The 27,771-nt window shown below is 37.6% G+C and overlaps 2 protein-coding genes across 4 annotated transcripts; both read right to left on the bottom strand.

Annotated features, from left to right (window-relative positions):
- Positions 1 to 220: 220 nt before the first annotated feature.
- On the bottom strand, positions 221 to 24,926 carry LOC109100137 (transforming acidic coiled-coil-containing protein 1-like). 3 transcript variants are annotated; one of them, XM_042764893.1, is made up of 14 exons: positions 24,775 to 24,926; positions 22,095 to 22,207; positions 12,108 to 12,211; positions 7,509 to 8,514; positions 5,772 to 5,832; positions 4,935 to 5,094; positions 3,910 to 3,962; positions 3,455 to 3,589; positions 3,102 to 3,178; positions 2,946 to 2,989; positions 2,693 to 2,853; positions 2,498 to 2,604; positions 2,257 to 2,377; positions 221 to 2,147 (listed from the first exon to the last, which is right to left on the bottom strand). In XM_042764893.1, exons 2-14 carry the CDS (start codon positions 22,145 to 22,147, stop codon positions 2,079 to 2,081), a joined length of 2,151 nt encoding a protein of 716 aa, XP_042620827.1. In that variant the 5' UTR covers positions 22,148 to 22,207; positions 24,775 to 24,926; the 3' UTR covers positions 221 to 2,078. The 3 variants fall into 3 exon arrangements, with proteins under 3 accessions (XP_042620827.1, XP_042620826.1, XP_042620825.1); XM_042764892.1 differs by lacking the exons at positions 22,095 to 22,207; positions 24,775 to 24,926 and adding an exon at positions 19,989 to 20,197; XM_042764891.1 differs by lacking the exons at positions 22,095 to 22,207; positions 24,775 to 24,926 and adding an exon at positions 14,494 to 15,217.
- Positions 24,776 to 27,586, bottom strand: LOC109099919 (phospholipase DDHD2-like). The gene is made up of 6 exons (XM_042764555.1): positions 27,547 to 27,586; positions 27,169 to 27,254; positions 26,814 to 26,951; positions 26,200 to 26,355; positions 26,035 to 26,129; positions 24,776 to 25,944 (listed from the first exon to the last, which is right to left on the bottom strand). Exons 1-5 carry the CDS (start codon positions 27,584 to 27,586, stop codon positions 26,037 to 26,039), a joined length of 513 nt encoding a protein of 170 aa, XP_042620489.1. The 3' UTR covers positions 24,776 to 25,944; positions 26,035 to 26,036.
- Positions 27,587 to 27,771: the final 185 nt, after the last annotated feature.

The following is a 27,771-nucleotide window of genomic DNA, read 5'->3' on the forward strand; positions in this document are numbered from 1 at the left end:
ATTTATTACAGTATTTATTAATATTAGTTAATAAAAATACCCAACTGTTGTTATTTCATGTTCATCTCAGATCCATTCAGTTATATTAAGAGAAACAAGTTTTGATTTTAATAAATGCTTTAGAATTTTTTTTTTTTTTATTGTTCATGTTAACTAATGTTAACAAATGGAGCCTTACTGCAAGGTGTTATTAACAAAACATGAAATTCTAAACCAGTGGTATCAAGCAATTTTTTACTTTATTTAGGGAATGCATTTATGCACAAAATATATATTAGTCAACTGGATTTCTGTGCAACTCTCTCTCTCTCGCTCTCTTCCACTTTACAAACATTAATAACACAATAAAAGGCAATATTCTTCTCATAAAAATATACACAGGTCAGTGAGTACTGTACAGCAACACCAACATGACAATTTACAAGCTCGACTTCTCCACACGATCCATTACTGTTTGGCACACGGATAGTGGTTTCATTTGGCAGTTGGTTATTCTAAGTTGAAATATTGCATAAGATAGCACAAAAGGTGGGTAAAAAAAAGAAACAACAGCCAATAGAAAGCATCACTTCAGCATTAGGCACATACTTTAGCAAGTCTGGCAAAAGATTGTCAATTCTTGAAATGACTTCATTGAATGTTTTGAAAATGATTCGGTCCAGTTGACACAGCACAATAAGAGAGTAAACTTGTGATAAACTCTGTACTTCATGCAGATTTTTAAACCAAAATAATTCATTAATAAAAGAAAGTTTAAGTGCATTCAGTTAGGTTTGCTTTTGTGTTGTATAATTCTGCAAGCAAGCATTTGATTGGATGACTATGACATCATGGCTAGAAATAAGTAACCCATCAGAACATCTAGTAACACCAGAGCTCGCTTAATATGATAAATTATGATAATTTGGCACCTAAGCACACGGAGAGTAAGAAAACAATGGATGGAACTACAACCGTCTACAAACTCTCTTTAACAGAAGCTTTGAATATGCTAAATGCTACTGAAATAAAATTCCAGGTTCAATACAAGTTAAACTCAACAGCATCTGTGGCAGAACGTTGACTAAAATGTAATTTTGAATCGTCCCTCTTTTTCTTTATTAAAAGCAATAATTGAGGCAATGTTGAGGTACTTACAATTAAAGTGAATGGAGCAATTTTTGGATGATTTAAAAGAAATTTGCAGCTTATAATTTAATAAAAGTACTTACATGAATTCATTTGTTAAAACTTCTCAAAAGCTTAAAAGCTTTTTAAGTCATAATTTTTGGGTTTTAGGGTTTAAAACTTTATGTTGGCATGTCAACATAATCATAAAATTGTTTTCAACCTACATAGAAAAGCTTAGCAACTAATTTCACATTAAAATCATGTTAAGATACATATGGTTTACTTCTTGTGGCTACATTACTAAAATAGTGAATACAGTTATGTTTATATTTACATTCACTTCCATTGTACATTAAGTGCCTTACTGTAATCCAGATTTTTGCTTTTTTTTACAGATGAATTTCATGGTAATCAACATTACATCACCAGTGCTGTCAACTGATCTTGTACTGAACTTGGAATATTTCTTGAACTTGTATCAGGACCTCTAATATATAACCAAATAATTACACAGATTACAGTACTTTCCAACGCAAGTAATGTAACTAAAAAGTTGTAAATAATATGATTTGCTCCCTCCATTATAAATAGCAGCAGTGCGATCATGTAAACTATGAACAAGCTCAATTTACACCTGAACACACACCCATAGGGCTCTCCCAAACGCTCATACACACAGCTGCCATAACAGCCAGCAGAAAGTCATCAGAATAAGATATGTGGGTGGTTTTTCCCACCCTCTTCAAGAAACATTTTATTCCACCACTTATCGGTGTAAGTCCAACATCAGCACTTTATGAATCTGTAGAAACATTTGGGACTCTTTTATTTGATTCTTCAGCTCATATCTTGTTTCGTCCAGTGCCTGAGCCAGACCCATGGAAAAGTGGCTCCTTTTCAAAAATGAAAAAAAAAAAGCAAAGTGAAGATTCTGTGGCGTTCTTGGTCAGGCTGGGTTCTCCTTCCTCTTAGTCCGTGGTGCCCATTTTTGCAATGAGCTCATCACAAATCTTAGTAAGCTCTTCAATCTCTTGATTCTGGAAATAATAATGCGGATTTTAAATAATGCTTTCTTAGAAAACTAAAAAGCTGATTTGATGTTATATTGCACCGGCTGTGGGTGACGGTGAATGTGTGAGAGTTTACCTTCTGTTCGAGCGCCCGCTCCAGGGACTCCACCTTCATCTGCTCTTTTCTCAGGCCGGCGTTCAGCGCCACGCTCTCTGCGTTGGCCTTAGATCGCACCTGAGCTATTTCCTCATTCGCTCTGCACAAACATACACATATCACAGATCAATCAATATTATCAATAAAATACATTAGATTAAAGATCAAAAATGCAGAGGGGAAACTGATGCATCACTTTAATGCTAAATATCATTCTTACTCGTCAAGTTTCTCCTCTGCGTGGATCTTGAGGGTCTGGTAACGTTGTTCTTCCTGCCTCACGCGTGTGAGGTATTCCTGAGCACACTTCTTTAGCACTTCCTCATTCTGACAAGAGACCAGCAGAATCATCTGTATGTGTCCAGAGGAATCATTTATATAATCAGCATTTCAGACATTAAAGATGATATCTTACCTTCTTAAAGCCCTCAAGAACGGTCTTCATGTTCTCGTAGCGTCTGAACAGGTCAGAAAACGAGCGCTCCACCGAGTTGAGGTCAGCGAGGGCTTGATCTCTCTCCACGGTTAACTGGTGGACGCTTTTCTGAGATCCTATGTTCTTTCGCTGCTCATCTTCTGTATTGGGAAAAATTCCAGACAAACAAAAATAACCTTTAAAATTTATATTCAGAATTTGATTGAAAAGTTCTGAGAGGTAGATCACTCACCTATCATTTGAGCCACCGTCTTCTCATACTCATCCACTATTTTTCTACGGTAAAATCAGTAAATAAATGTTAGAATGTTTCATTGTTGGGACTGTACTGTGTGGGCATAAAACCTTCCCCAGTGCATTCTGGGAAAGGTTCTAGATTAGGATGTACCTCATTTCAGTAACCTCCAGTCTACTCTCCTCATATTTCCTCTTCCACTCATTGGCTTCGATCTCTTTGGCAATTATCTACAGGAACAAAAACGCACTTTTATAAACAGTCCATTACAAGTCAACACTTTTCAATTGAATTTAAAACTGCATTTAAATTTTACACAAAAACATTTACAATTTAAAATTTAGTAATACAATTTCAAAAAGTACAATAAATATTAGTCAAACTTTTTTTTTTTACAGTTTTTATTTTATTTATTTGTTATTTAATGGTTTTACATGTGTTTACATGTACTGTACATTGTAACAGGACTGAGGACTCAGAACAGTATAGACAGATGCTTGTGTTACCTCTTCTCTAATCAGTGTGAGCACTGCTGCTTTGTCTATCTCACTGAGAGGGATTGAATCCAGCCCTGGACTCGTCTTCGCTATGGTCTCACTGTCTGAAGAGCTGAGAGTCTGACTCTTACACAAACTCTCACTCTGCAGAATAAACACAATCAGAGGAAAATTTAGGGAGCATTTCACTTTTATTATACCTTATGCTCTTATCAATACTAATACAACATTTTTCAGTGAGATTAAACACTGACTACACTCTTTCCTCTGACCCAGTTATTAGCTTGCCCTTGGGCAGATTAAGGCCTGTAGACATCATAATCCTCTTAATGGGTTAATAATTATGAATCCTTGTCAGGCAAAAATGTACCTCTGTTAGGAATTAATGTGCTGAACTTAGTCATACAGGAATGGGTTGAATATCATATACCATATCTATCAGATACTAACAAAACGGAACTTACAGAAGAGGAAAAGTCCTTCTCATCAAACTGGTCTGTTATGCCCACTGGCAGATCTGAAAAGAAAGGCAGATTATTACTGACTTTCCCATTATTTTATAATTAGTTTTGTTGTTGCTGTTACTTTGCAAGTGGACAATGATTTCTGAAAATATTCAACAGTAAAAAGTATGTAAACAGTTTATAACAGTCTCTGTGGTTTACAATTAAGATAATATAAAAATAATCCATAAAGTAGACAGTAGAGGGCAGCACAGGCTCTAGTAATAGAATTCAGATCAAAAGTGTTTACTTCTGCATTTATCTACACATAATTACACGTTTTATTAAAAGGAAAGAAAAGGAAAAAGATCAAACATTAAACGACATTCGTAACGATTTTAACTTTTGTAGTATTTCTTGGTAAAATTCAGCAGAATCCCATGTAGGGCGGGATTTAATTGTACACACTGTGATTTGATTGGATCATGTAAAGGGTATGTTATGATCTTATTGGTTAAAACGATTTACTTCCCGCCCCACAGTCTTAGTCACCAGGGAAATAATAAAAAAAGGACTAGTTTCTGAGGCTGATAGATTCACATTTTTATAAAACAATATGACAATATAAATTGTAAAACTTTTTGATTTAAACTAGTCTTTTAACAAGGTAACCAGGAACATTTTTTCAACATCCGTGACACTTGCAAAACTGATGCTCTCTGGTATCACAAAAGATACTATTTTAAATGTAATGGGAATATAACAGGACTGTCTGACTTTTTATGTTTAAAGGGCAAATTAATATGCCAACAGAACAGAGGGCCGTTCTTTTTTCCCTGAAGGAGAGAGAGAAGCAAGCAGAACAAGTAAGTCTGTTTCCCGTTCATAAGAGTTCTGTCTGTCCAACCTAACAGAGCAGTGCTTGTTAAACCTCATTAGTGACAGATTGCCTCAGTCTCTAATGATTATTGATTTATTATCGGAGCATAAACACTGCAGTACTGCAAGAAGAGCAGACGGAGCAGTACGGAGCACTTCTTCCTCACCGTCTGCAGTCTTGGTACAGGTGGTTGTTTTGGTGCAGTCTGAAAACTCCTCTGGCCCGTCCTTCTGGCCCATGACAGTGGAGGCTAACTTCTCCTCATCTGTGGCGTGATGGACACGGTGGGGCAGTTTAGATGCAGGATCTTCCTGCACATCTTTCTCCTGTGATATAGAAAGTGAATAAGAATTTTAATTTTATTTAGTCATACTTCACAGATTTTGCAATGATGGTAAACCGATTTTTTTTCCTCCGTACAAAATAGCACTGCAGTTCAGCTGTGAATGGGCAAAATATTTGAACAGTCTAAAAAATTAGTTATAGCCTCTTAGACTCTTTTCTTCTCTTAGAGTCTTAAACTTTCTGGGACAAAAGCATAGGCAGACACGTGACCTGTTTTGGGAACTGCTGGGAATTCTGTTTCAGGTTGTGTTGTGCGCATACACACACACACACACACACACACACACACACACACAAACACAAAAAAAAAAAAAAAAAAAAACAACTATCCTACTACATAAGAGGAAAAAATAAAAAAAAAATATATTTGAAGAGCAGGGATTGTTCAAAGTAGTATAATACTAGAAAAGCAAAAAAAGAAGAGAGAGAGAGAGAGAGAGAGAGAGGAGGGAGGGAACAAGGAGGAGGATGTTTGCTGAGTCACTGCAGTATCCATTAAATCAAAGCAAATCTAGAGGCTTTGTATACTTTATATACATATGTTATGCTTTTGCAGTCGTGTACATATACATATACATGCAAAAGATAAGCAAATACATGCCCACACAGAACAAGATGCATACAATTTGCAATTTGTTGGACAGTGTTGAAATGATACCTGATTGCAGACATCCAGGACTAAGGACTGATTCTCATACTTCTTTACTTTACATGAGTTCCTGCAGAAAAGAATATTGACAGAATTAGTATATGCTTCCAAGAAACACTGAAAAAACTTTTAGCAAGAACTTCCCTCTTCAAAGTCTATTGTATTAATAGCAGTAATACGGATAGTATCAGATCTGGCTGATCGGACAACATCTGATTAGATTTTGTTCTCATTTAGAATATTTTGCCAATGCATAATGCACATTTTATTAATTTAGTTATTTTTGAACCATTTTTCAAGGGAACTTATATATTTAAGCATTTTTATCTTCTGTCTATCTTAGTCTCATTAAAAGTGCACATATTTGTTTTTCATTACCAACAGTCCCAACAAAGTTTTATAGATAAACATGTTTAAAATTATGTACACTAACATCAGATAAAAACTCCAGTCATATCAGTGTCCTGTAAAAAGCTGTTTTACTTTCTACATATTGGTCCCATTTCATGATTGTCACCATGTTGAGATCACATGACCAAATACCACTCAATATACAGATCTTGATAAACCCATTATTTATCATACTCTTTTTTTTTTTTTTGGCTGCAATATAAATAAATAATGGGCGACAAATATGCCTGCAAATATGGTAGTTATACAATGGCATCGGAAACCAAAATCTTTTGCTTTTCACAAGATGCCTGCAGGTGTCAAAAGCAAGACCACTGTTGTATTGGCCTCAAAACATTTAAATTCTATTATATTCTATATAAGCTATACATAGCAGCGTTACCTTGGCTAGCCAGTCTGTTTTCTAGATATTGGCATCTACTGAAAAACTCCACTCAGAAATAGTAATAGTCATTGTATTCTACAACAACAAAAAAACTGTTGAGATCAATAAAAACAGAGCACATATGTACAATTCAAAGACTGATGTGTGCTTTACAACACTGTTTAGTAAAGAGACCTGTATATTGGCCACCATGAGAAGGTCAGAACAGAAGGTCAAATTCTTGGTTCTGACAGTTAGAATACAGTTCAGCCTAAAAAATAGACCTTCTGCCCTAGTTTAAAGGACTGATTCTGTACATGATTTGGAGCCTGAGGGCAGTTCAGCCTTCAACAGAGCTCATGACATGCAACGGGACAGAAGAGATAACAGTGAAAGTACAGGAAAGGAGGGCAGGAGAGGATACTTACAATAGAAAACAGAGAAACCGCACTTGCTCAGTGATCCTGAGGACAGTATGAGAGAGGAAGGGACAGGGGAGGTAGGAAGCACACACAGAGAGGAGGGGATGTGGAGAGGGGACGTGCCGTAAGACATTAGAGGGCAAGATAGAAGCATGAAGAGTGAGTTTAAGCTTCCTGATTTTTACAAACAATTAGGAGTTAGTTTGTAGAGGGGATGCCATAGTTTAGAAGAAAGTGTGAATTGTATACACCGGGACAGTGTAAACAAGACTACCGTAAACTTTGCGACTGTAAACTACGTATGAAAAACAATTGTGCCACATGAAAGATGCATGATTAGACAACAACTGAGATGTTGAAAAGAAAGGGTAGCATACCAACGGTAAATAACACAAAAGGTGTGATTGATGTGTTGATAATGTTCAGTAGGTGAAAATTGCTCCTTTTTGCTTATTTTATGCACAATAGCTAGATACAGACGCAAAAAAAGCCACAGATGCAACACACAACATACGGTTTGCATGTCTGTCTAGCATATCTGCCACTCACGTGATGATCCTGTCTTTGTTTTTCTTCTGAGACTGTCCTGCTTTCTTCTGCTGCTCCACAGTTCCCTCTGGTTTGTGTTTGTCCGTATGCTTCTCAGTCATTGGTTTAATCGTGTCATTTCTACCTAAGGTCTTTGATGGCTTAAAAGGATCAGTAGAGTCATCAGAGTTATCAGGGTCAAAATTATACGGTGCTTTAGGAAGTGTTGGCGAGTTATTTAGTTTATTGTTCCCACCAAAAGGATTAAAGTTGGGATCATCCCACTGACTTGGGTCAAAGTTGTAGGATTTTTTAGGAATAGGAATATCATCAACGCTCATGGGAGCCACATTCTCAGATGGCGGTTGCTCTTGTTCTGATGATGTCTCCGGTGGTGGAGCTGCTGTTTCTGCAGCTTTTGGTCTCTGTTTTTTTGGAGTAGTCAGCTTGTTGCTTGTCCTCTTTCCATACTTCTTGAGTGGAGGTCTCTTTGCTTTGGCATCATCAAGTCCAAACTCCAGCATTACTGGCTGAGCAGGCATTTCGTCCATCAACTCTGTTTTAGGAATACTGGCATTGGCAGGTGAAGAGTTCTGCAACTTGGACCCTTCAGTCGCGCATGGATTTATAGTATCATCACACTGATCAGGGTCAAATCTGTAACTCCCCTTTGGAAGTATCGGAGGATCATCATCCACCTCGTTGGGGTCCACTCCATTCAGTGGGGCCTTCACCTTGAGGGAAGGAGGTCTAGGCTTGAGGGACTTGGCCTGTGGTTTGGAGGATGGCTCTTCAATATGACCATTGCAGGTGTTGGTGTCATCTGTTGTTCCTGCTTCAGTAGGATCAGGTTGGTCTACATCCATGTCGGCAGAGGAAGGCTGGTTCCTGAGTTTCAGGGTTGGGGTTGGGTCCACACTTCTTTGTCGCACCACCAGCTCAGGTGCATCCTCAGGAAAGCTCTCGTGCAGGGTCAGGTTCTGGGTTTTGGTTGTGATGGAGGTCAACTGATTTATTTCTGGAAAACCTGTCAAAAGTAGAAGAGGTAATTATTTTCTCATGTTCCTCAAAATTTATCAAATTACCCTGTTGAAAAACATGTATACAATAATATGTTACAGAATATTGCAGCATATACATCTAATAATATTTTCCTTGTCATTTCAGGGTGTCTGTACTTTTTCTTCCATATGTTCTTAGAGCACATAAAGTATGCTCTGTTGTTAACCTATGGAGAACATTTGAAGAACAGACTTCCTTACGACAGAAAAGGCAGGAAATGCTTTGCTCAGGATGCAAAGAGCTGAACAATAGTCCTCCCTTCCCTGTCTCCAACAGGCATAAAAAAAACTCAAAAGCAAAACTTCAAGCAACAAATCAAACATAAATGTGGGCTAGATGTTTCAAGACACCCATTTTGGATGTACTGAAAAGAAGACTAGCCTTTTTCTTTCATGATACGAAGAAAAACTGCCTTAACAACTGTAGCGATTCAAGCTTCTCTAGAATGATACACTACACATCTACATGTGAAATTATGTCAATACTTTAAAGTAGCCATTTTGAAACACTTTCCATTGACAAACAGTCCTGCTGGCAGTCATCACTGAGTTTTGATGCAATAGCCTGTTGCTAAGAGACAGGAAGAGACAGTCTATTTATAAATGAGATATATGACTTCACACTGACCTCCAATTGAGGCAGCTTTGAGAAGTACTAGCTGTTATCTGTTCAAAATATTGACATACGAGAAAGAACATGTCCAGTGATGAAGAGACCGCTTCTCACGGTTGAATTTGTGAGTTCAGTTAGTGCTCTAACACGACATGAGTTTGGGTTTGTTTGAGGGATATTTGCAGTGGTTGATGCTCTGGGGTGGTAACCGGAAGGTTGCTGGTTTGATCCTTACAAGGACTAAGCCATGAGCAATGAACTACTGAACTCTCAAGTAAAGCGCTTAACCACAGATTTCTTCAGGGGGCTGACTTGTAAAAAGTTCTTAGCACCATTCTAGATTAACATAACATGAAAATCACATAAAAAAAAAAAAAAACACGTCTTAACTGTAACACAATGGTATACTGGACAAAAGAGGAACTTGAATTTTACCAGCTATCATTTTAGGGAACTAGTTTTATGTATATAATTAAATCAACTGCAGAGTTCAGCACTGTAATGACAATATTTCACTCACAGACCTTCCATAAGTCCTCTCCAATGCCCACTCCCAGTCTTCCTCCTGATTTTGCCAAGTTCTAGCTATCTCTTCCTCTGTGTCTTTTTGTACACATCTGGTGCTGCACTGTCCTTTAGTGTTAAACGAGATGGCAGACAGCCCTTCTCATCGAGTATGCAAGAACACTCTGATCAGCACTTTTAAAGTGTGACTGCTCTTGTCATCACTTCCAGAGGTCAAGGCTCATCCTCAACATTTTGAAACTAATTTCTGCAATGGATAAACCTGTATGAGGTATGATCCATATCCCTCTACGTTCTGTGACCTACTTTAAGTGTTTTATTTACTATCAGTCAAATTAGGGCCATGAATTTCATTTATATTGTGTTGGTAACAGAAATGTTGTAGCAGGTTTATACTCCAGATAAGGATGTCTGTTAAATAAAGGATTGTTGAAATGACTGTTCCACAACCAGAAACATTCAGGCTATGAATGCAACGGTTGCTATTTGAACAAGCAACACCAATGAAGGAGAATCATCAGACACAATGCGATTGGTTATGCAACCAGCACTAGAGGCTGTGACTTGAGCGTTATCTTCATGGTGAAAGTGTGATGCCTCAACAATGTTTATTTCATCAAAACAGAAAAAGCCTTGTATGGACAGCATGAGCTAATATATTCAAAACACAAATGCATTTTAGAGCCATTTTGATTATATAACATAACTAAAATAATAACAACACTCATCCCAGGCAAATGCATAATTACTCTTAAAGAAACCACACACAACACCCATTAAATTGAGACTGTACATGACTGAGCTTGATCTAGAGTAGAACAGGCAATTGTATGGTAAATAATGATTGTTTACTCTGACGTCAAAAAGCAACCAATGTCAGCAAGAGTTGATATCTGACTTTAAACTGAAGGTGCAGCTGGATTTAGTGTCTGGAGTGGAGATGGCAAAATAAGGCTTGTGATTACATAACCACAAATTCTGGCTAAAGCACTGCTAGCCATGAAAATGTGTGTTCCAGACGGCTAACACTGGTGCATATCTGTACAGCTGTGAGGATGAGGATGTTTGTGGTGGAAACTGGATTGTACTCTGCTGGAGCCAGACTTTTACTGTTTGTCTGCTCAAGCAATCCAAACCAGGATACGTAGGCTTGGAAAAGCTGCCTCTATTAGACTAAAGCATTCTGCATTACTGAGGGAAACTTTCTCATAAAACTCACTGAAAAAGCTACATAAATAAAGGGGTTTATTCCGGTGAGGTATAACAATCAAGCTTCCAGAGATTAGGGTTAGGGAGGGAAGGAAGAGAAAAATGAATAAACTAGAAAAATGTGTGTTGAAGACTGTCTGTGTGTGGCATTTAGAGCAAAGAATTAAATCACATGATGTTCTTTGCTGTGAGCCTTTGACCTTATCCATTGATAACCATGCTCTGAGAGGAGCAGGCGCTTTTGTTTAATTCCAAAATCCTGAATTCCAAGCTGTGCACTTTTCCCACACTGGGTCAGGGGCCTCTCTTTATCCAAACCCCTAGTTTCCAGCCTCAAAACCTCCACTCAATTACAAAAACATAACTAATACTGTCTGCAATGATTAAAATCAGGTTGAGGTCAAAATGCATCGATGCTGTGGAATCTTTGCAGCGCAAACAGAAATTTCTTCATCCTCACCCATGAAACCACTGGAAGACTTCATCAGAGCTTCGCCCAGAGACTAAAATAAGGTTTTAGATAAAAAATAAAAAAAAAATAGAAAGATGCATGTGTTTTCATGTATTCTCTTAACGGTAGTGACAAGTCCAATTTAAGAGTGTTTATGAGATTGTAATGGGCAGATAAATTCCTCAAAAAAGTCTGGGGAAGTGCAGCTGTTTTGAGTTAGTGATAAGGTACACTCCCCTAAATTTGGACACATGTCTGATGGCAGAGAGGAAAATTTTAAGAAAACAAGGCAAGCTTTTAAGTAAAAGAAACTGATCTGTATAAGGAATTGGAATATGAATATATGTGTCAAAACCTAGCTTTTATTGTAGAAGACAGACAGGTCTTATGAATGGTGCCCAATTTGCAAACAAATTCTTTTGAAACAGTCCTTTATTGATTCATTTCTTTCTTTTGATTTATTAGATAAAGTATAATTTATACTACAAATATAATTTGCTCCAACATGCCTATGTTTCCAGCACTACTTAGGAATGACAAGAAATGCTACCTTCAGTATATTGCTTACAAGATCACACATAGTACATATACACACACAAAACCACATAGAGACATACTTTCTTCTTGTTGCCATGGCAACATCACATTGCATGAGAGGAATAGAGGCACATGTAAGCAAAAGGTGCTCTGTGGCATTTCTAAATCTACTGTTTGTGCCGATGGCTCTCAGTTAGCATGTGGTATAGGAGGTCTTCTTTTACCTGTGCTCTCTGTGATTGGTTCATCCAGTGTGGATGGTTCTTTATATGGCTGATGGACAGGCGTCTCAGCTTCAGGTGTTTCAAATTGGCCCTCTGAGTCCGAACTGATGGAAGATGAAGGAAAAAAAATCTGTGGTTAGTACACATCTTTGATCCGAACTCTGTTTACAAAAGGACATTGCCGGGCACAGCTTGATTTAAATGGATGTAATGTTGATCTTGGATCAGGGGTGGTCAGTATAAAACACAAACTCATCAGATCATCAAATGACATCTATATTTAATGAAACATTTTGTGAATGTGGCTTAAAGGTTTAGCCTCAGGTGAAATGAAACTGAACATTGTGTCCTCATTAAATAACAACAATGTTTCCCAGCTGTGACACCAATGCTTTCTGCATATTATGGTTTACCAGGTCCATTTTGAAGTTTTATGTGAGGTAACACTGAAGAGCTTTCTAATTTAAAGGAATAGTTCACCCAAAAATTTACATTCTTCTGGAAAATTACTTACTCATCCTTATGTTTTTCCAAACCCATATGACCTTATTTCTTCCATGGAAAACAAAAGTAGCATTATGCAATTAGGCCTTCAAGTTTCAGAAAGGACATAAAAGTGTCACACCCATGTGCTTTTTAAGTTAAAGGAATGATGATTTCAACTTGTTACATATGACTTCTTAAAACTTCTTAGGACCCAATCAATGTAACTGAATGAAAAAAGGCAACCACTACAAAAAAAAAAAATAATAATAATTTTTGAGTGAACTATCCTTTTCACACTCACTACAAAGCATAATGGTCATGAGCCTGAGCTGAAATGGAAGAATTGTTAATTTAGCGTGTATGTGTGTGTGTGTGTGTGTGTGTGTGTGTGTGTGTGCGCAAAATCAGTCCCCAAGTCTGGGAGAACTGCCCAGTCTTGCTACACTAGGCCACCTGCAGTCCCATAAAACCGTTAGGCAAGTAATCATTACTAGTCCAGCAAACAAACACAACAGACAAGAACAGAGGAACTTATGCCATGAAGTTCTATTAAAAGTCTTAGAACAAAAAGTTTAGCAAAAATATAAATTCCATTCTGCTGTTTCCTTCTAACATCCATTTATTTCTAACTGGGCGAGCGCAAACCCAACACAAACCACTCGAATACATCAGGCACAACTCATGCTGCTTGTATTGACTCACACTGAGCTCCACAGAAATGAGAAGATCTCTACAGAACGTGTGGGTGGCTTTCTGTATGTTTACTAAGTATATTTACAACTTTCATGATCCTGTCACTCTTTTTGGCCATTGTTCAGGTCTCTAGTGATTAATTTGTGGCAGTCTCTCAGGCTGCGAGGCGTTAAGAAAGAAAGGATTCTTCCTGGAAAGGAATATTAGCTGACAGCTTAACAACAGCACATGGACAGGATGTCAACAACACAACACGGAAAACAAGCCAAACAACTTTTTGCCTAGATGATACATATAATACTATTATTACATAAACAAAAATAGAGATAAACTACATTTTTGCATTCAAGTCTATCAAAACAATGTTAGGGTTATGCTTAACATCTCTCCTTAAAAAATAAATAAATAAATAGCATGTCTGTCGCACAAAGATGTGGGACGACCTAAACTCCAAAGGTTAATAGTCAGGAACAGGAATTTCTTCAAATCTTCAGCTCCAAGTATAAGCAGTCGCAATATTAATGCTAGTCATAGCATTAATTAATAATGAAGCAGAGTAATAGACAAATGAGTGTCTTCTTTTTAACAAAAGAAAACAGTGCTGGGAAAGAGAGTGTTATCTATGGGCAAGAAAATTAGCATTGTCACAATTGGGGGGTTGGGAGAGGAGAACGGTTGGATTCTGATCTTTATCTGAGCACAGGGACACATAAGACTAACAGCTAGACACTGAGCTATGCACACTTCCTAAGGAAATCCCCCAGTGAAGCTGAAAACACCCACAAACACACCAAGAACACACACATATAGATGAACAAACGTGTACGTGCCACTTTCCCCAACCGTGACTAGAGCACCAACAGACATTAACATTCAGAGTCTCTGATCTCTGATCGCTTTGATCCATGTGGCTGACTGCTAAGCCATGGCTGTCTGCACAACCTTTCAGAACAGCTAACACCATCCTCTGACTCAAACAGGTGGCTCTGGGGACAGTTTTTCTAAGGTTGGCCTCTACTGATTGATCTCAGACCTGTTTTCAAAGGACGGACTTGATTTAAGAAAATAACTAATGAGCATTATAAATTACAGATATCCCACACTTCTTTTCTTAAAAGCAACCTGAAACCCTAACTTCATATCCCCCTGTAGAACACATCCTCATTTCCTTTCTCACGCTATGGAGTTGACAAGGTTCTAGACTTGCCTGCAGCCATGAGACCTTTCGTCATCCTCTTGATCTCCTTGCATAGCCTTTCGTGCCTCTTCTGTGAGGGCTTCATCGTACATCCCCAAATCAGTCTCACCTTCTTCCTCCCCTCCTCCTCTAACGGCTGACCAGGTCCATTTGGCCCACTGCACTGGTGACAGCCAAGACATCTTCGACCTCTTACTGGTGACACGCAAAGCGTCTACAGGAACACCTTGTGGGCGAATCCAAACAAGTGAGTCAGCCTCCTCTTGCTTCTATTTCTCTCCTTGTCTTGCAGATGTTTTTTCTCAGTGGCAGGCAATGCTTTACGTGGTCTTGAAGCAGAGCTTCATGTTTTCATCTCAAAAGCCTCGCTGCTTCCTTCCTCTCACGCGACTATTGATGTTAGGTTCTCTCGCGGCTTCCTCTATCTCGGTGCAGCTGAGTAACGAAGAGTTTGCAGTCTCCTTCTTTCCCTCGCAGAATCCCACAGCAAAGATCAGCTGGCTGCCAGTTAACTCCCCCATCCACCCCTCCTTTTTGGGATCAGACTACTGAGAAGAAAGTAATGGGGGGAGGAGAATAGAGAATGCCTGTATCTCTGGTCCAGCTGATTCAACAGCACCCGTGGTTTAGGAATGGTAGCTTCCTTCCCAAGCAGAACTGCCTCTCTCATGAAAAGCCGAGACTGAAGAGAAGGGAGAGGGGGGCTCCATGGTTTCGGTATGGAGACTGTGGAATGCAGGACTGAGCTCCTCCTCTGTCTTTTTTCCATTAACCATCTCTAGCCTTGAGTTCCAGCTCGCAACCAGGAAAACCTGTTCTCTCACTTGTCCTTTCACATTGCTACCTGTTTGGAATGCCTCAGCAGTTCCCCCAGGGAAGTCAGCATTCCCAATATTCCTTTTCCAATGGGGAATAGACCACAAGACCTCTACAGTATCTATACAAACTAAGTCATGAGCTTTCCTTGAAAAATAAAACACAAATTAAGGTTTATAACACGACCTAAGTATACTCTTGGTGTGTGCACTGCATAATCTTAATCAGGATAGTACAGTGCTTAAGGATTTAGTTGATGGATACTGCACCAAGTATCTCCATTCTGCACCACAACCACATCCTTTGATAACTGTCAGGAGTCTAAAAATACAACCCCAGTGAGGCCTTGTTGCTGGTCGTTGCCATCACAAAGTCTACCCACACAACTAGAGCAACAGTTCAAAGACGTAACATGATTGAGCTTTGACAAAATGTCTTGAGCACTGTCAGTGTGAGTGCAGATACTGAACTTTATGGAATCTCTATTAGACCATGAAAAGCAGATGTCCTTTAAAGCCTCGGGGTAACTTATATATCTGAACTCCATGTAGATGATGGGTCATTCCACATCAGAGGTCTGCAGATATTTCAGGCAGAATTCATTCTGTGAGACACAGTTAAATTAGAAAGCCTGTATGATATTACCAGACTGCTTGCTAATGCTAATTGTGAAATGGACACATCTCCTTTCAAGGCTTCTTAGAGCCATGTAACTTACATTCGTATGAATGTTTTGGTGAAGAGATTGGATAAAGAACGCAAAAGAAGAGGTTTTTTTCTTCCATGGGTGGAGACTTTTCCTTATAAAAGACCACCCATATACGTTATGGAGCATTTTGTGAGGTTTTAATACCACTTGCTCAGGATATGAAACTAAGATTCCATTATGCAAGTTGAGGAGGACTGCACAAGGAGGTCTCAGATTTCAAACACACGTGGAAAACTTGGCAGGAGACACCACAGAAGCCAGAATAAAAGAAAACAACATAAAAGACAAAACAGGCCACTGAAAAAAAGTGCTTCTCAAAAGAAACGTTGCTCTCTTTCCCCAAAACAACTTGGCAGACATTTCCCATTAACAAGACACTAAGCAACACAAACAGACCTAAATATGACGGTTTCTCAGAATGCCACATTTGGAGAATTAAACAGATTGAAGCTATCAAACCCAAAAGTAGCATTTTGAAATCTTTATAACATACTTGAACTAAGGAACTGAGCCAAGATTCCAACATATTGGGATTCTAATAATTTAAAGTGTCTCTTTGTTGAACTACCCTTTTTACAAAAATCAGAAGCAACCCAAAAAGACTTTCTTCTAAACTGTATGATATGATATACGATTAGTTCAAAATATTTAAGGGGAATTTGACAAATTAATACTTGCTATTTTTTGTTTGAGCCACTTTATTTCCCGGACACAGCTGCTATGGCCTATGAACTTGTGATGTCAGGCCAGCTTACCACATCATAACAATGACACTCTCTGATAACCTTCAGAGCATCATATTTCTGTGTTCAGTGCCAGGCTCAGCACGATATCTCATAAGCTCTCAGCATCCAATCTTGGTTGAGTGTGAATGATGACATCTGCTACTAGGGAGACTTCATTGCATTAGCTAAGACTATACATACTCTTAGTTTTCGTTTTTGCATCATCACAAATTATTCAACTGCAGGATTAGGAATACGTTTCGAGAACATTTTAAACAAGCATCATATATAAAAGGATGCCTTTAAGAAGCAATTCCTTCCTAGTTATTTAGAGAGATGTGATAACAGGCAGCCAGAACTAGACTGAGACAAAAGCACACGAATAAGGGAGCAGAGCCATCTTACATAACAATCTTCACTTATGTGAGAAATTGTAGTATTATTGTCATTTGTGCCAGAATGGAGCTCATGCTTCCAGAACACCACATCTTCACACGGCTGCACTCCATTGTTTACTAACGGGAGCCAAAAATAGCTCAGTCAGCTAAACAAACACTCAACATTTCCAGAAAGACTGGAACATGGTGGCCAATAAACAGTCACCTCTCCAGTGCTGATAGGCTTCGTGTTACTTAATCTATATAAAGCCATATAGAGATCCAGTCTATTCGTAGCCGAGCAATCATTGTTATTTTTACTGGAGTCACAGGACAGGGAGAACAGCTGTCCAAAAACAACTCGCATCTTTAGAGTAAGGGTGTATCTTAATATGAGTCCAGAAACACAGTTCGGTGTTTATTCCTGGTTTAATACAGGAGCTCAACATGAGATTTTGGTTAGATTGCAATCAAACATTATCAGTTTGCTATGATATAAGTAAACATAAGCGCAACATAAGCAATATTTTGTTTTTCAAACAATTTTAATTATTGAAATTATTTAGCCAAACGTTTTGGTGCAATATGAATCAGGGAAGATGCGAAGTTGAAAAATATGACAGAGTTCTTAAATTTTAATACACTTTGAATTCTGAAGAATTTTGGTGTGAGTTTGCTCAAGATAAAATAATATTAATCCTGTGAGCACTGCATAGTGGTGGGACTTCTTCCCTTATAATGTGTTTGTCTAAAGTCACAGAGCCACCTCGTGGTGAAAAACTGAACTACTTCTAATACTACAATGAGGGGAACTATACCAGCTTCAATCATATATCAACTATATCAATTTCAAGCTTCAATAGATCCGAAATTAGGTCATTGTGTGTGTGTGTCTCTCTCTATATAACTTTTTATTTTAACTATTTTTACATTTTCTGTTATGTTCATGATACACCAACACCATCACAGAAACAGTAACGTATTATTTGTGATTTTTAGTTAATTTTACTCAATAATATCCACAATATCAACCATATAAACTAAAAAAATTAAAAAAATTAGATGACATTATAAGTCATTTTTACTCATTTAAAAGTTGAAGCATCTAACCAAAGAGTTTTGAACCAATAACTTCTGAAAATATTTTGAGCTGCTGAAAATGTAGCACAGTGGTCACATCTGCTGGTCAAATGGAGATATATGCAAGCAGAATTTTATTTAAGGTTCATGCTTTTATATATTATAATATCAAGTTTATCCTAAAAAAATGGTTTCACTAAACAAAGCAGCACAACTTTTCTCCTGAGCAACAAATCCGCATATTTGAATGATTTTTAAAGGATCATGTGACACTGAAGACTGGAGTTAAGAGACTTAAACATTTAAAAATCTTACTAACCCCAAATTTTTGAACAGTAGTGTATTGGTAGATTTTAGCACATGGACTCCATGCTTTCATAAACATAATTTTGTACCTTTTAATTCCATAAAGGTTTTTTTTGAGGTATGTCATTACTACTGGCACTATGTGTAGCACAACTTGACATAATACATCACAATATAGAAACTCAGCACAAGTATGCAATTGTCTATAGATGAACAGCCTTAATCACATGTATGAATGCAGAATATCATTTCAACGCTGACCCTCTGACCCAAAACCCCAAGCAATTCCTCCACCCCTCGACCCTCTCCAAACAGAAACAACATTCATCAGACGACCTCCTTATTAACAATACATTTAAAAAGAAAGGAATGTTTGTTTGAACAGACAATTCTGTCTTTCTAAAACTTAAACTGTAATATTACTAACTTCAAAATGACCCACTTATAAACAACGACTGACATTTTTAGACCTGCACTCTGGGAAAATGGAAACATTGATTAAAGTGTCCTAAGAAGTGCTACCAGCATGAAAGAGCTATTTTTAGAGTCTGTTTGTACAACAAGCCCTACACAGAATGAAAACCTGACAAGTAAAAAACATTCAGTCATGATCTCCCATGAATTTCTCACAAACTTGATTAAACACAAACTTAATGAATTAGGGGTCACATAAGGAGAATTTCCCATGACCGCTACACATAGTGCAGTTTAGCACACTACAACTTGAACTTGAAGAGGTTATGATTCATCAGTACATTTGAATATGAAAATAAGGTACACAAATTATGCCATGTGACAAATTGAGCTCACCAAAGGATGGAAATTGGCATATGAGTTAAGGACCTAATCTAACCCTCATGAAGAACTTATGACTAGCGGACGTGTCAATTGTACACCTTTACGACCCACTGCAGATGGTGATGCAATCAATCATAAGGTTTATTTATGCTCTTTAAGATATAAACAAATTCTGTGAGCATGATGCCTCTAAATATACTTTCCAAGAACACTCCAATACAGCCGTCATGCCAATATTATCGCACTTACAGTAACGTCTCGCTAAATAAAAGATGTTCAAGTATAGGCTAGACTGCAAAAAGGCCTGAAACTTGTCAGTGTACCTAAAAGGTATGGGGTTATTTACACAAGAGCTGGAGTTTGCTTTTAGCAAAGCATAAAGACAATTCATTTAAACATTTCTAAAAAGTCTGTGATTGAAGCCTGAAGCTGTTTTATGCAAAACCACCATAGAAAAGACACGTTTTCACCCTTTCTGGTTCCCAGAATTCATTTTAACCCATGACAAACTTCACCAGCATGACGGCCACACCTTTGCTGTCACACCATACACTGAGAAGTGTTAGCAAACACAACACATATAACACAATAGCACTGAAATAATGTCTCTAATACGAACAGGTACAATATTTTTACTGCACATTTGCATGACTATCATATGATGTTAAAATATGAAATACATGTCAAACTTACATGCTAATGCTCTTCTGTTTTATGGAGTTTGTCCCATTGCCCTTCTTGCTTTGGGATCCCCCCATGATGTTGGTCTGTTTAGAGCGTGTACAACTAACTTCAAGTATATTTTTAAGATGGTCCTAGCAGGTGTAGCTGGCTCATTCTGGCTTCTGTCCCACAGTTAGTCATACAGCTCAGTGCTTCAGCAGTGACGCTGCAAAGTGTGTCAGAAATGCTGAAACACTGCTTGTTTCTACGCTGCACGCCCCTCCTACCTCAGCACAGACACACACACACACACACACACAGACACACACACACACACACACACACACACACACACACACACACTCCTTCAGTGGCACATGACCTCTAAACACATACACACACACACAGACACAAGCTGTCAGTTACATGTGGGACGTTCCATGGAACGCTGGTAGGGAGGGATATGCATCAGGGATCCATCCTGACAGGTTTATCTCATCGTGATCTGAATGGACCTGCTTTGGTGATCTAGGTGATCACGTTTTTCTGAACAAGCATTGACATGTTGACAAAGTTCAGCATTATTAATAACTCTTATAGACAAACTAGAAAATGTTGCTGTGATCTCTTGAGACAGACTAATTAAGCTTCAATCTCATATGTGGGTCAAATCTGATTAGCTGATCTTTTTTAAGACCATATCATGGTAAAAACTGTGATATTATGTTCTAAAAAAGGCTTGTATCTGGAAAGACTGAGTGCAGATAAGAGTAAGAACAGCAATAGTCAGGGTGATAGGCTTATTTCGTTTCATCTAATTAAAATTGTTAGCACCCTTGTCACTAAAAAACCTTTTTGACTTTCTTTCTTATATGGAACATAAAAGAAGATATTTTGAAGAATGTTCATGCTGCTCCTTTACACACAATAAATGTGGATGGGGACTGGGGCCATCATGCTCAAAAAAGCACAATAAGAGAATCATAAAAGTAGTCTATATGACTTGTGTAATAGGTTTTAAAGCCATGTGATAGCTTTGTGTGAGGAAAAGACTATAATTTAAGGTGTAATTCACTGAAAATCAGTTTTTCATTCTATGGAAAACGGCAGCTTGGAGATTCTGCCTAACATGTCTTTTTGCATTCCACAGAAAAAAGTGTGTTATATAACTTTCAAAATACATGAGGGTGAGTAAATGTTGACTGATTTTGACAAGTGAACTTTTCTTTAAGATCTGGGTAGATAACCATAAAAATAATTTAGTTAAAATAACTATCAGTTTCCTTCATGCAAGGTCTATGATCTTCACATCAAAAGCAAGTGATATTTCAGAAGCTTAACTGAAAATTAGCATCTTTCTATTGGTGAGCTAAAGTGAATAAAGATATAAATGAACAAACATAGTGTTACATAACACTTTCTATATCTACAAGTACCTTTAAAAGTCATTATAGTACACAAAACAACTTTTAATTTAGAGGAAAAGCTCCCGGCAAAAGGTTCAGCTGAAGCATGTCCTCACATATACCTGACACATTTTTAGCTAAATTTGCAGATCTCACATTGCCGCTGAGTGCTACTGAGGGCTGAACACTGAACATTTCTGAACTGACGTTCCTCTGGGACACATTTGGTTGGTTGGTTTGTCAAAGCAACAGAATGTCTCAGTAATCAGAAAGTAGCGGAAGACACATCATCCACAACCATTTAAAGGGATAGTTTACCTTCTGTTGCTAGTCCCTGCACTGTACTGTAGCTACCATTACATGCTTTATAACATCTATAGAACAATATTTGGATGTTATCATCAATTAAATAAGAACTTGCCAGGTGTATTTTGTAAATAAAAAAGTGAATATTTGTTGACAAGTCATGAAAAGAATTACATTTAAATTAATTCTAATACCAAAATATTTTTTGGATCTTGATTTGCTCTCATGCCATAATTACATGGATATTAAATAATATAATAAATACCAAATCTGTCTGAATTGAGGTGTGCATATATAAAGTATTGCCTGTGAAAGTTTATAGCAAAGGGGTGATGACTAAATTTGATAGAGTCTGCCCTCTTGTGGTGTGGGTGAGCATATAAAGAGTTGGGAAGAGTTGAGCATATGAAACCAGAAAACTCACCAAGAGAAGCTCATTGCAGAGAGTCCTTTGACGCACAATTGGTTGGTACACATGGAACATACTTGGGGAAATTATCCAGTGTATCACAAAGACAACCACTGAATAAATTTCTTCTGAAAATAAGAATCAAACAAACATTATCAAGCTGAAAAGAATGCAAACATAAGACACATGTGCTTATGTGCGTTTACGTGGTTGCCATGCATCAAGCAGAATTAGAGTTCAGAAACATGACAAATTCTCTTTCTTCGGGTCTCCAATATCTACACTCTTTTTGGAGGCACAGAACCATGAACAATCTCAGGCTGGGAAACTTCCCTTTGTTGACTCAACATCTTTCCACATCCTCCTTCCACAAGGGATGATTACATAGTCCACTGCACACTGTAACACAAGATAACTCCACAAGATAACGCTTCACTTCAGATTCAGAAGACTAGAACTAAAGTTTTACCCTCTAGCACTGTAACTCAACTGATGGGCACAAGACTCCACATTTCCAAGCAATGAGTGTTTTTAGATGTGACCTCATCCTTCAGCCTCAAGTAACACGGAAATACCAAGAGAAAAAGGGGGAAAACCAAGCCCATATGATGCAATCCACATGCAAAGGTATTTTGAGCCAGATGGCCACTTAAAGGAATAGTTTAGCCAAAAATGAAAATTTGCAGAAAATTATCACCCTCAGGCCATCCAAGATGTAGATGAGTTTGTTTATTTATTGCAACAGATCTGGAGAAATTTAGCATTACATCACTTGCTCACCAATGGATCCTCTGCAGTGAATGGGTGCCGTCAGAATGAGAGTCCAAACAGCTGATAAAAACATCACAATAATCCACCAGACTATAGACCATTAATTAACATTTTGTGAAGTGCAAAGCTGTGTGTTTGTAAAAAACAAATCCATAATTGTGAGATTATTGCAATGTTTTTATCAGCTGTTTTGGACTCTTATTCTAACGGCACCCATTCACTGCAGAAGATCCATTGTTGAGCAAGTGATATAATGCTACATTTCTCCAAATTTGTTCCAATTAACAGATTTTTTATATTTAATTTATTTTTTTTCGGACAGAACATTTATTTTATATTTTTGTTAAATATGGATTTCCATATCCTGGTTTCTTGATTCAATTCATTTCATTCAAGCATTGTGAAAAACATCTTATAAGAAGCAGCCAACGGTGAGTCTTTACAAATGGGAGGGTCTCTGAAGTAAGCTTTCTGAATGTGGGCAGTTTGGGGACTTGTATGACTTTCTTTGTATGAGTCCAACCTTTGCATCGGTGGATTAAGCAGACACATGACTTCAATGCAGATGTCTTTTTTTTTTTCAAATGATTGACACATGTGACTGATCATGTAAAGAGTCCGTTCAGCTCTTAATTTCCTTCAGCATAGCCCAAATAATATTTCCATCCCTGATCAAAGATGATGCGGGTATTTACATTTCCCAGACTGTTCCATGAACTGGTAAACCATGTGACTATGAAAGGAACGCAGGATTTCAGCTACAGCAGGATTATAAAATTAGTGCACTGATTCAAGTCCCACTAACTAGCTTTTTACGTTTTGGTGAGAGGACCAAATGGCATAATTCTGAAAACAACAGCGCCCTTTTTAGGGACACAACATTATGACCAAGTTTGGACTAGATTAAAAAAGGGCAACCTGAGTTAAGCCTAAAGACATGGTAGGTTAAGAAAACAAATATGTTCCCATGGAAGTAGTAAAGCATTCTGAAGTAAAATTTTCAGCTACAGTAGATAGGCTAGGCCAATATGAGAAACATCATTTGCCATAAAGTTATCCAGACCTTAATGGCTTTTTGTTAGCCGTGGGACAAGAACACTTGGAAAACAAGAAAATTTCTCCATCACGTTCATTTTATTCCAAATTTTTCTATAGTGAAAGTGAAAGGTGACTGCGAACTTTCTAATGTCCCTAACATTCTGCTAAATTTCTCCGTTTGTGTCCCACTGTTGAAACTCAGTGATACGGGGTTTGAACAACAGAAAGGTGAGTAAATGATCATATAATTTTCTTTTGGGTGAACTACCACTTTACTACAGCGCAAAAGGAGCGTTTATAGATGCTCTTCTTCCGGTTACCCTGTTAAGTTTTACGCTTTCTTTAGAACAGTTTTCATTAAAAACTTAAAAGAAATTCACCGGTTCTTACACGTAATTCGCTTCAAATGTTCTTGACTATCACGCTGGACAGCGTTGGTTTCGGACAGAAACCAAGTTTGACAGTTCAGAAAAAAAGAGTTGTTGACTCGAGAACAGTTTGGTCCGATTCGTAAAGAAATAGATTTGTTAACCGGTTCAACCAACGGACTCATTGAAAAGATTCTAGTACTCAAAAGAACGAGGCGCTCGAATGTTGAAAACCGAACATTCTTAGATTAACGTTTTAAGATTAATTTAAACATTTGATTTGATTTAACGGACTATTAAGAAACTGTTCAATGTTTGTTCAGCTGAGAGCAAATTTGAAGCCTCTGACAGGCGAACTATTCTGACTTGTGAGCAGCGCGAGTATGAATCATAACAACCCCCGAATCAACAGAACACCGGCTTCATGTTCGGAGAGAGTTTTAATTCCCTCCAAGCAGATAAGAAAAAAAAAGGAAACATTTCTGTAACATTCTTTGGGGATAAGAGCGATTCCTCACCTTGTTTTTTTTTTTCAAAGGCTGGGGATCTTCATCAGCTTCTTTTTTTTTTTTTTTTATCAAGTCTTAATAAATAGTTTGAATATCCTTTGAACGTCTACATTTAAAGAGAAGGACTGAAAGTCTCGTAAATCCTTACTGCAGGACTGCTGTTGTGTTCATTGGCTGTGTGGAATTCCTGGAGGAGGAAGGGAGGGCAGTTCATGACTCTGTATGGAAAGGGGATGTTTTGTAATGTGTGGCGCACTATTCCAGACGGATAAATGGGAAGTGAACGAACTTCCCGGTGACTATGATCTGCATTCTGCCTTAAAGGAACAGTGTTGGTATCTGAAGAATGTCAATCAACTTAGTCGAATTTGGATACACTAAAAAACACGAACCTAACACATTAAATGCCAGTTTCTTTTACAGTGCACATTATTGCACAAAAGGGTATTGTTCGTATCCAATGTTAAGCCAGCCTTGAGATTATTGCAACAATACATGGCTAAAGTTCAGTTAGGATTCCACTTTAAGTTCATTTTTTTAGGTTATTTATTGGCTGACTGGTTAAAATGTGTGAAGCCAATTGACTCACTGTGGACTGGACTGGCTTTAAAGGTTGTTGTACTATACAAAAGTTATATAAAATTTATGATAGAGCACTTCTCACTGGAATATTTCCATAAATCTCTCTTAGAACCAACAGAGCTGTATCTTTTGACTCCCTGCACACAAAACAGGAAGAAATACAAATTTCAGAGCATATAAACAATACACTACAAATATATACATAAGTTTCATGAGATTTTCATTTACCAGCACAAATGGCTCTGTATTGCAAACAGCTACTTATTGAAACTTTCAATCGACGTCTCCTGAAGGACAAAGTCAATACATTGCCCACAATTCAACATCCCCAACTTGGCTAAGTTTCTTTCCTTCTGCACAATTGGTGGAACTGCACCACAAATATTCAAATTTGAGAGGGAACATTCAAAATCGGAGATGGGTTTTATAAATAAATTGAGTTGAAGAGAGAGATATCTTCTACTTCATCTGTAGGGGTCATGGAGCTGATTCCACCCTCTGCGAGCGCTGGCGAAGGGACCCGAGAAATGCTCTGCCAAACCATTCGGAGGGGTCCCAATAAATCAGAACTGACCCGAGTCAAACCTTCTTTGAGTTCTGCAGGCATCAAGACATTTAATTTAGTAATTTTAGAATATTAAAACTAAACATTTTGCTCTATAAAGTGACAACATATCGAGATGCAACCTTTATCTGCCTTTATGATGGGGTATCAACATGGGTGGCAAGTCCATGTCTTGTGGCAAAATCATGGGCTCGATTTGATACGCCACTGGGTCAAACTGCACAGATTACATTCAAGGTGTAAGAACAGAGCTCTAAGGAAGTTCTCAGTGTTTTGGAGTGTCTTACTGGATGGAAGATGTTGTAGAAACTCTTGCAGGTTGGGAAGCTGTAATTAGGATCCATCCTCTTCAGACCTCTGACAGTTAAAAACAGTCCTATGGGTGAACCCATGGCAAAGAACGCCTGCGGATGAAAGGCTAACTGAGGATAATCGATGGATACCTGCAGAATAAAGCAGCTGTTATTTGGCAACTGAAATTGAAAAAGATACTTTAAATTTAAGATGTTTCTACTCTTATTCCTAACTTGGAGGAACAGAGATAAATTATAAAATAAATTCTAATACAGATTTTTTTTTTAAAGAAATTAACACTTTTCAGCAAAAAGAATTAATCAAGAAAAAAAAATACACAGTTATAGAAAAACTGTATTATTGCGAAATATTATTGCAATTTAAAATAACGGTTTTGTATTTTAATATACTTTAAAATCTAATTTATTCCTGTAATGCAAAGCTGAATTTCCATCAGCCATTACACCAGTCTTCAGTGTCACATGATGCTTCAGTAATCATTCAATATGCAGATTTATTATCTATGTTAGAAACAGTTGGGCTGCTTTAATTAAATACACATACATACACACAAATATACACACACACACATTAAACAAATACTTACTTGTCCAATGCCAACATCAAAATGCTGATAATCAACTGCACTAGTGGTGGGGGTCTGATGATCATGAGCGTTTCTCATCCCAAGACTTGGGGAGTGTGTCTGATTTTGGGCTGCATGTCCACTTCTGGTTCTAGAGTGCTGTTGGATATTCAAGAAGCAGTCACTAGAAAGTGTTAAAACAGACATTCCAATATAAAACAATGGACTCTTATCGGTCTTCCCTTCCATCTTTGGGTGTGGAGAGGAAACCGCACACAATTAAGCTACATTGCAAACCTTTCCACTTCTGCCATGAACCACTGAGCTCCTACACGGGGCTATAAAAAATAAAATAAAAAAAAAGGTCAGGAATTACCTTCAATTTCTTCACACAGTTCATAATTTTCTTGCGAGGGCCAAGGAGTATTCCAACATCTTTAAGTCGTTCTCTGAGCAGAGCATCTGAAATGGTTTAGTTGGAATAAGAAGGGTGAAAATGAAGAATTTGAGTTGTTTAAAAAAAAAAAATACATTAATGGGTCATTTCGTGTTAAATCAAATCAACCAAACTTCCCTGGATCAAATGTTTGATTTTGACAATTTTTTTCTGAAGAATGATAAACATGTATAGTGATGAAAGCCAAAACATCAAATGTCACAGATGAATATTTACAGAGTAATCCACTATTTTTTGGCTCTGAATCTCTCACCTGAGATTGGTTATTAGCATGTTGCTATGCTAACACTATGATACCTAAAACAAATACATAGCAATTCTGGTCAAAATAGTCCATTTTAGTAACACTGAAAGTATTTATTCACATCTTTTTAGTATTAAAGAAAATGGGTATAATCGTTATCAACATTTCTCTCCACTTGGCATCAAGGTTGAGCTTATCACAATGCATTCTGGGACTGCCTACATAAAGGATTTAAGTATTTCTGCCTTAGAAATACTGGCAAAAATGAGGTTTGAACT

The sequence above is a fragment of the Cyprinus carpio genome, chromosome A10 (genome assembly GCF_018340385.1).
Source record: "Cyprinus carpio isolate SPL01 chromosome A10, ASM1834038v1, whole genome shotgun sequence".
NCBI lineage: Eukaryota > Metazoa > Chordata > Actinopteri > Cypriniformes > Cyprinidae > Cyprinus > Cyprinus carpio.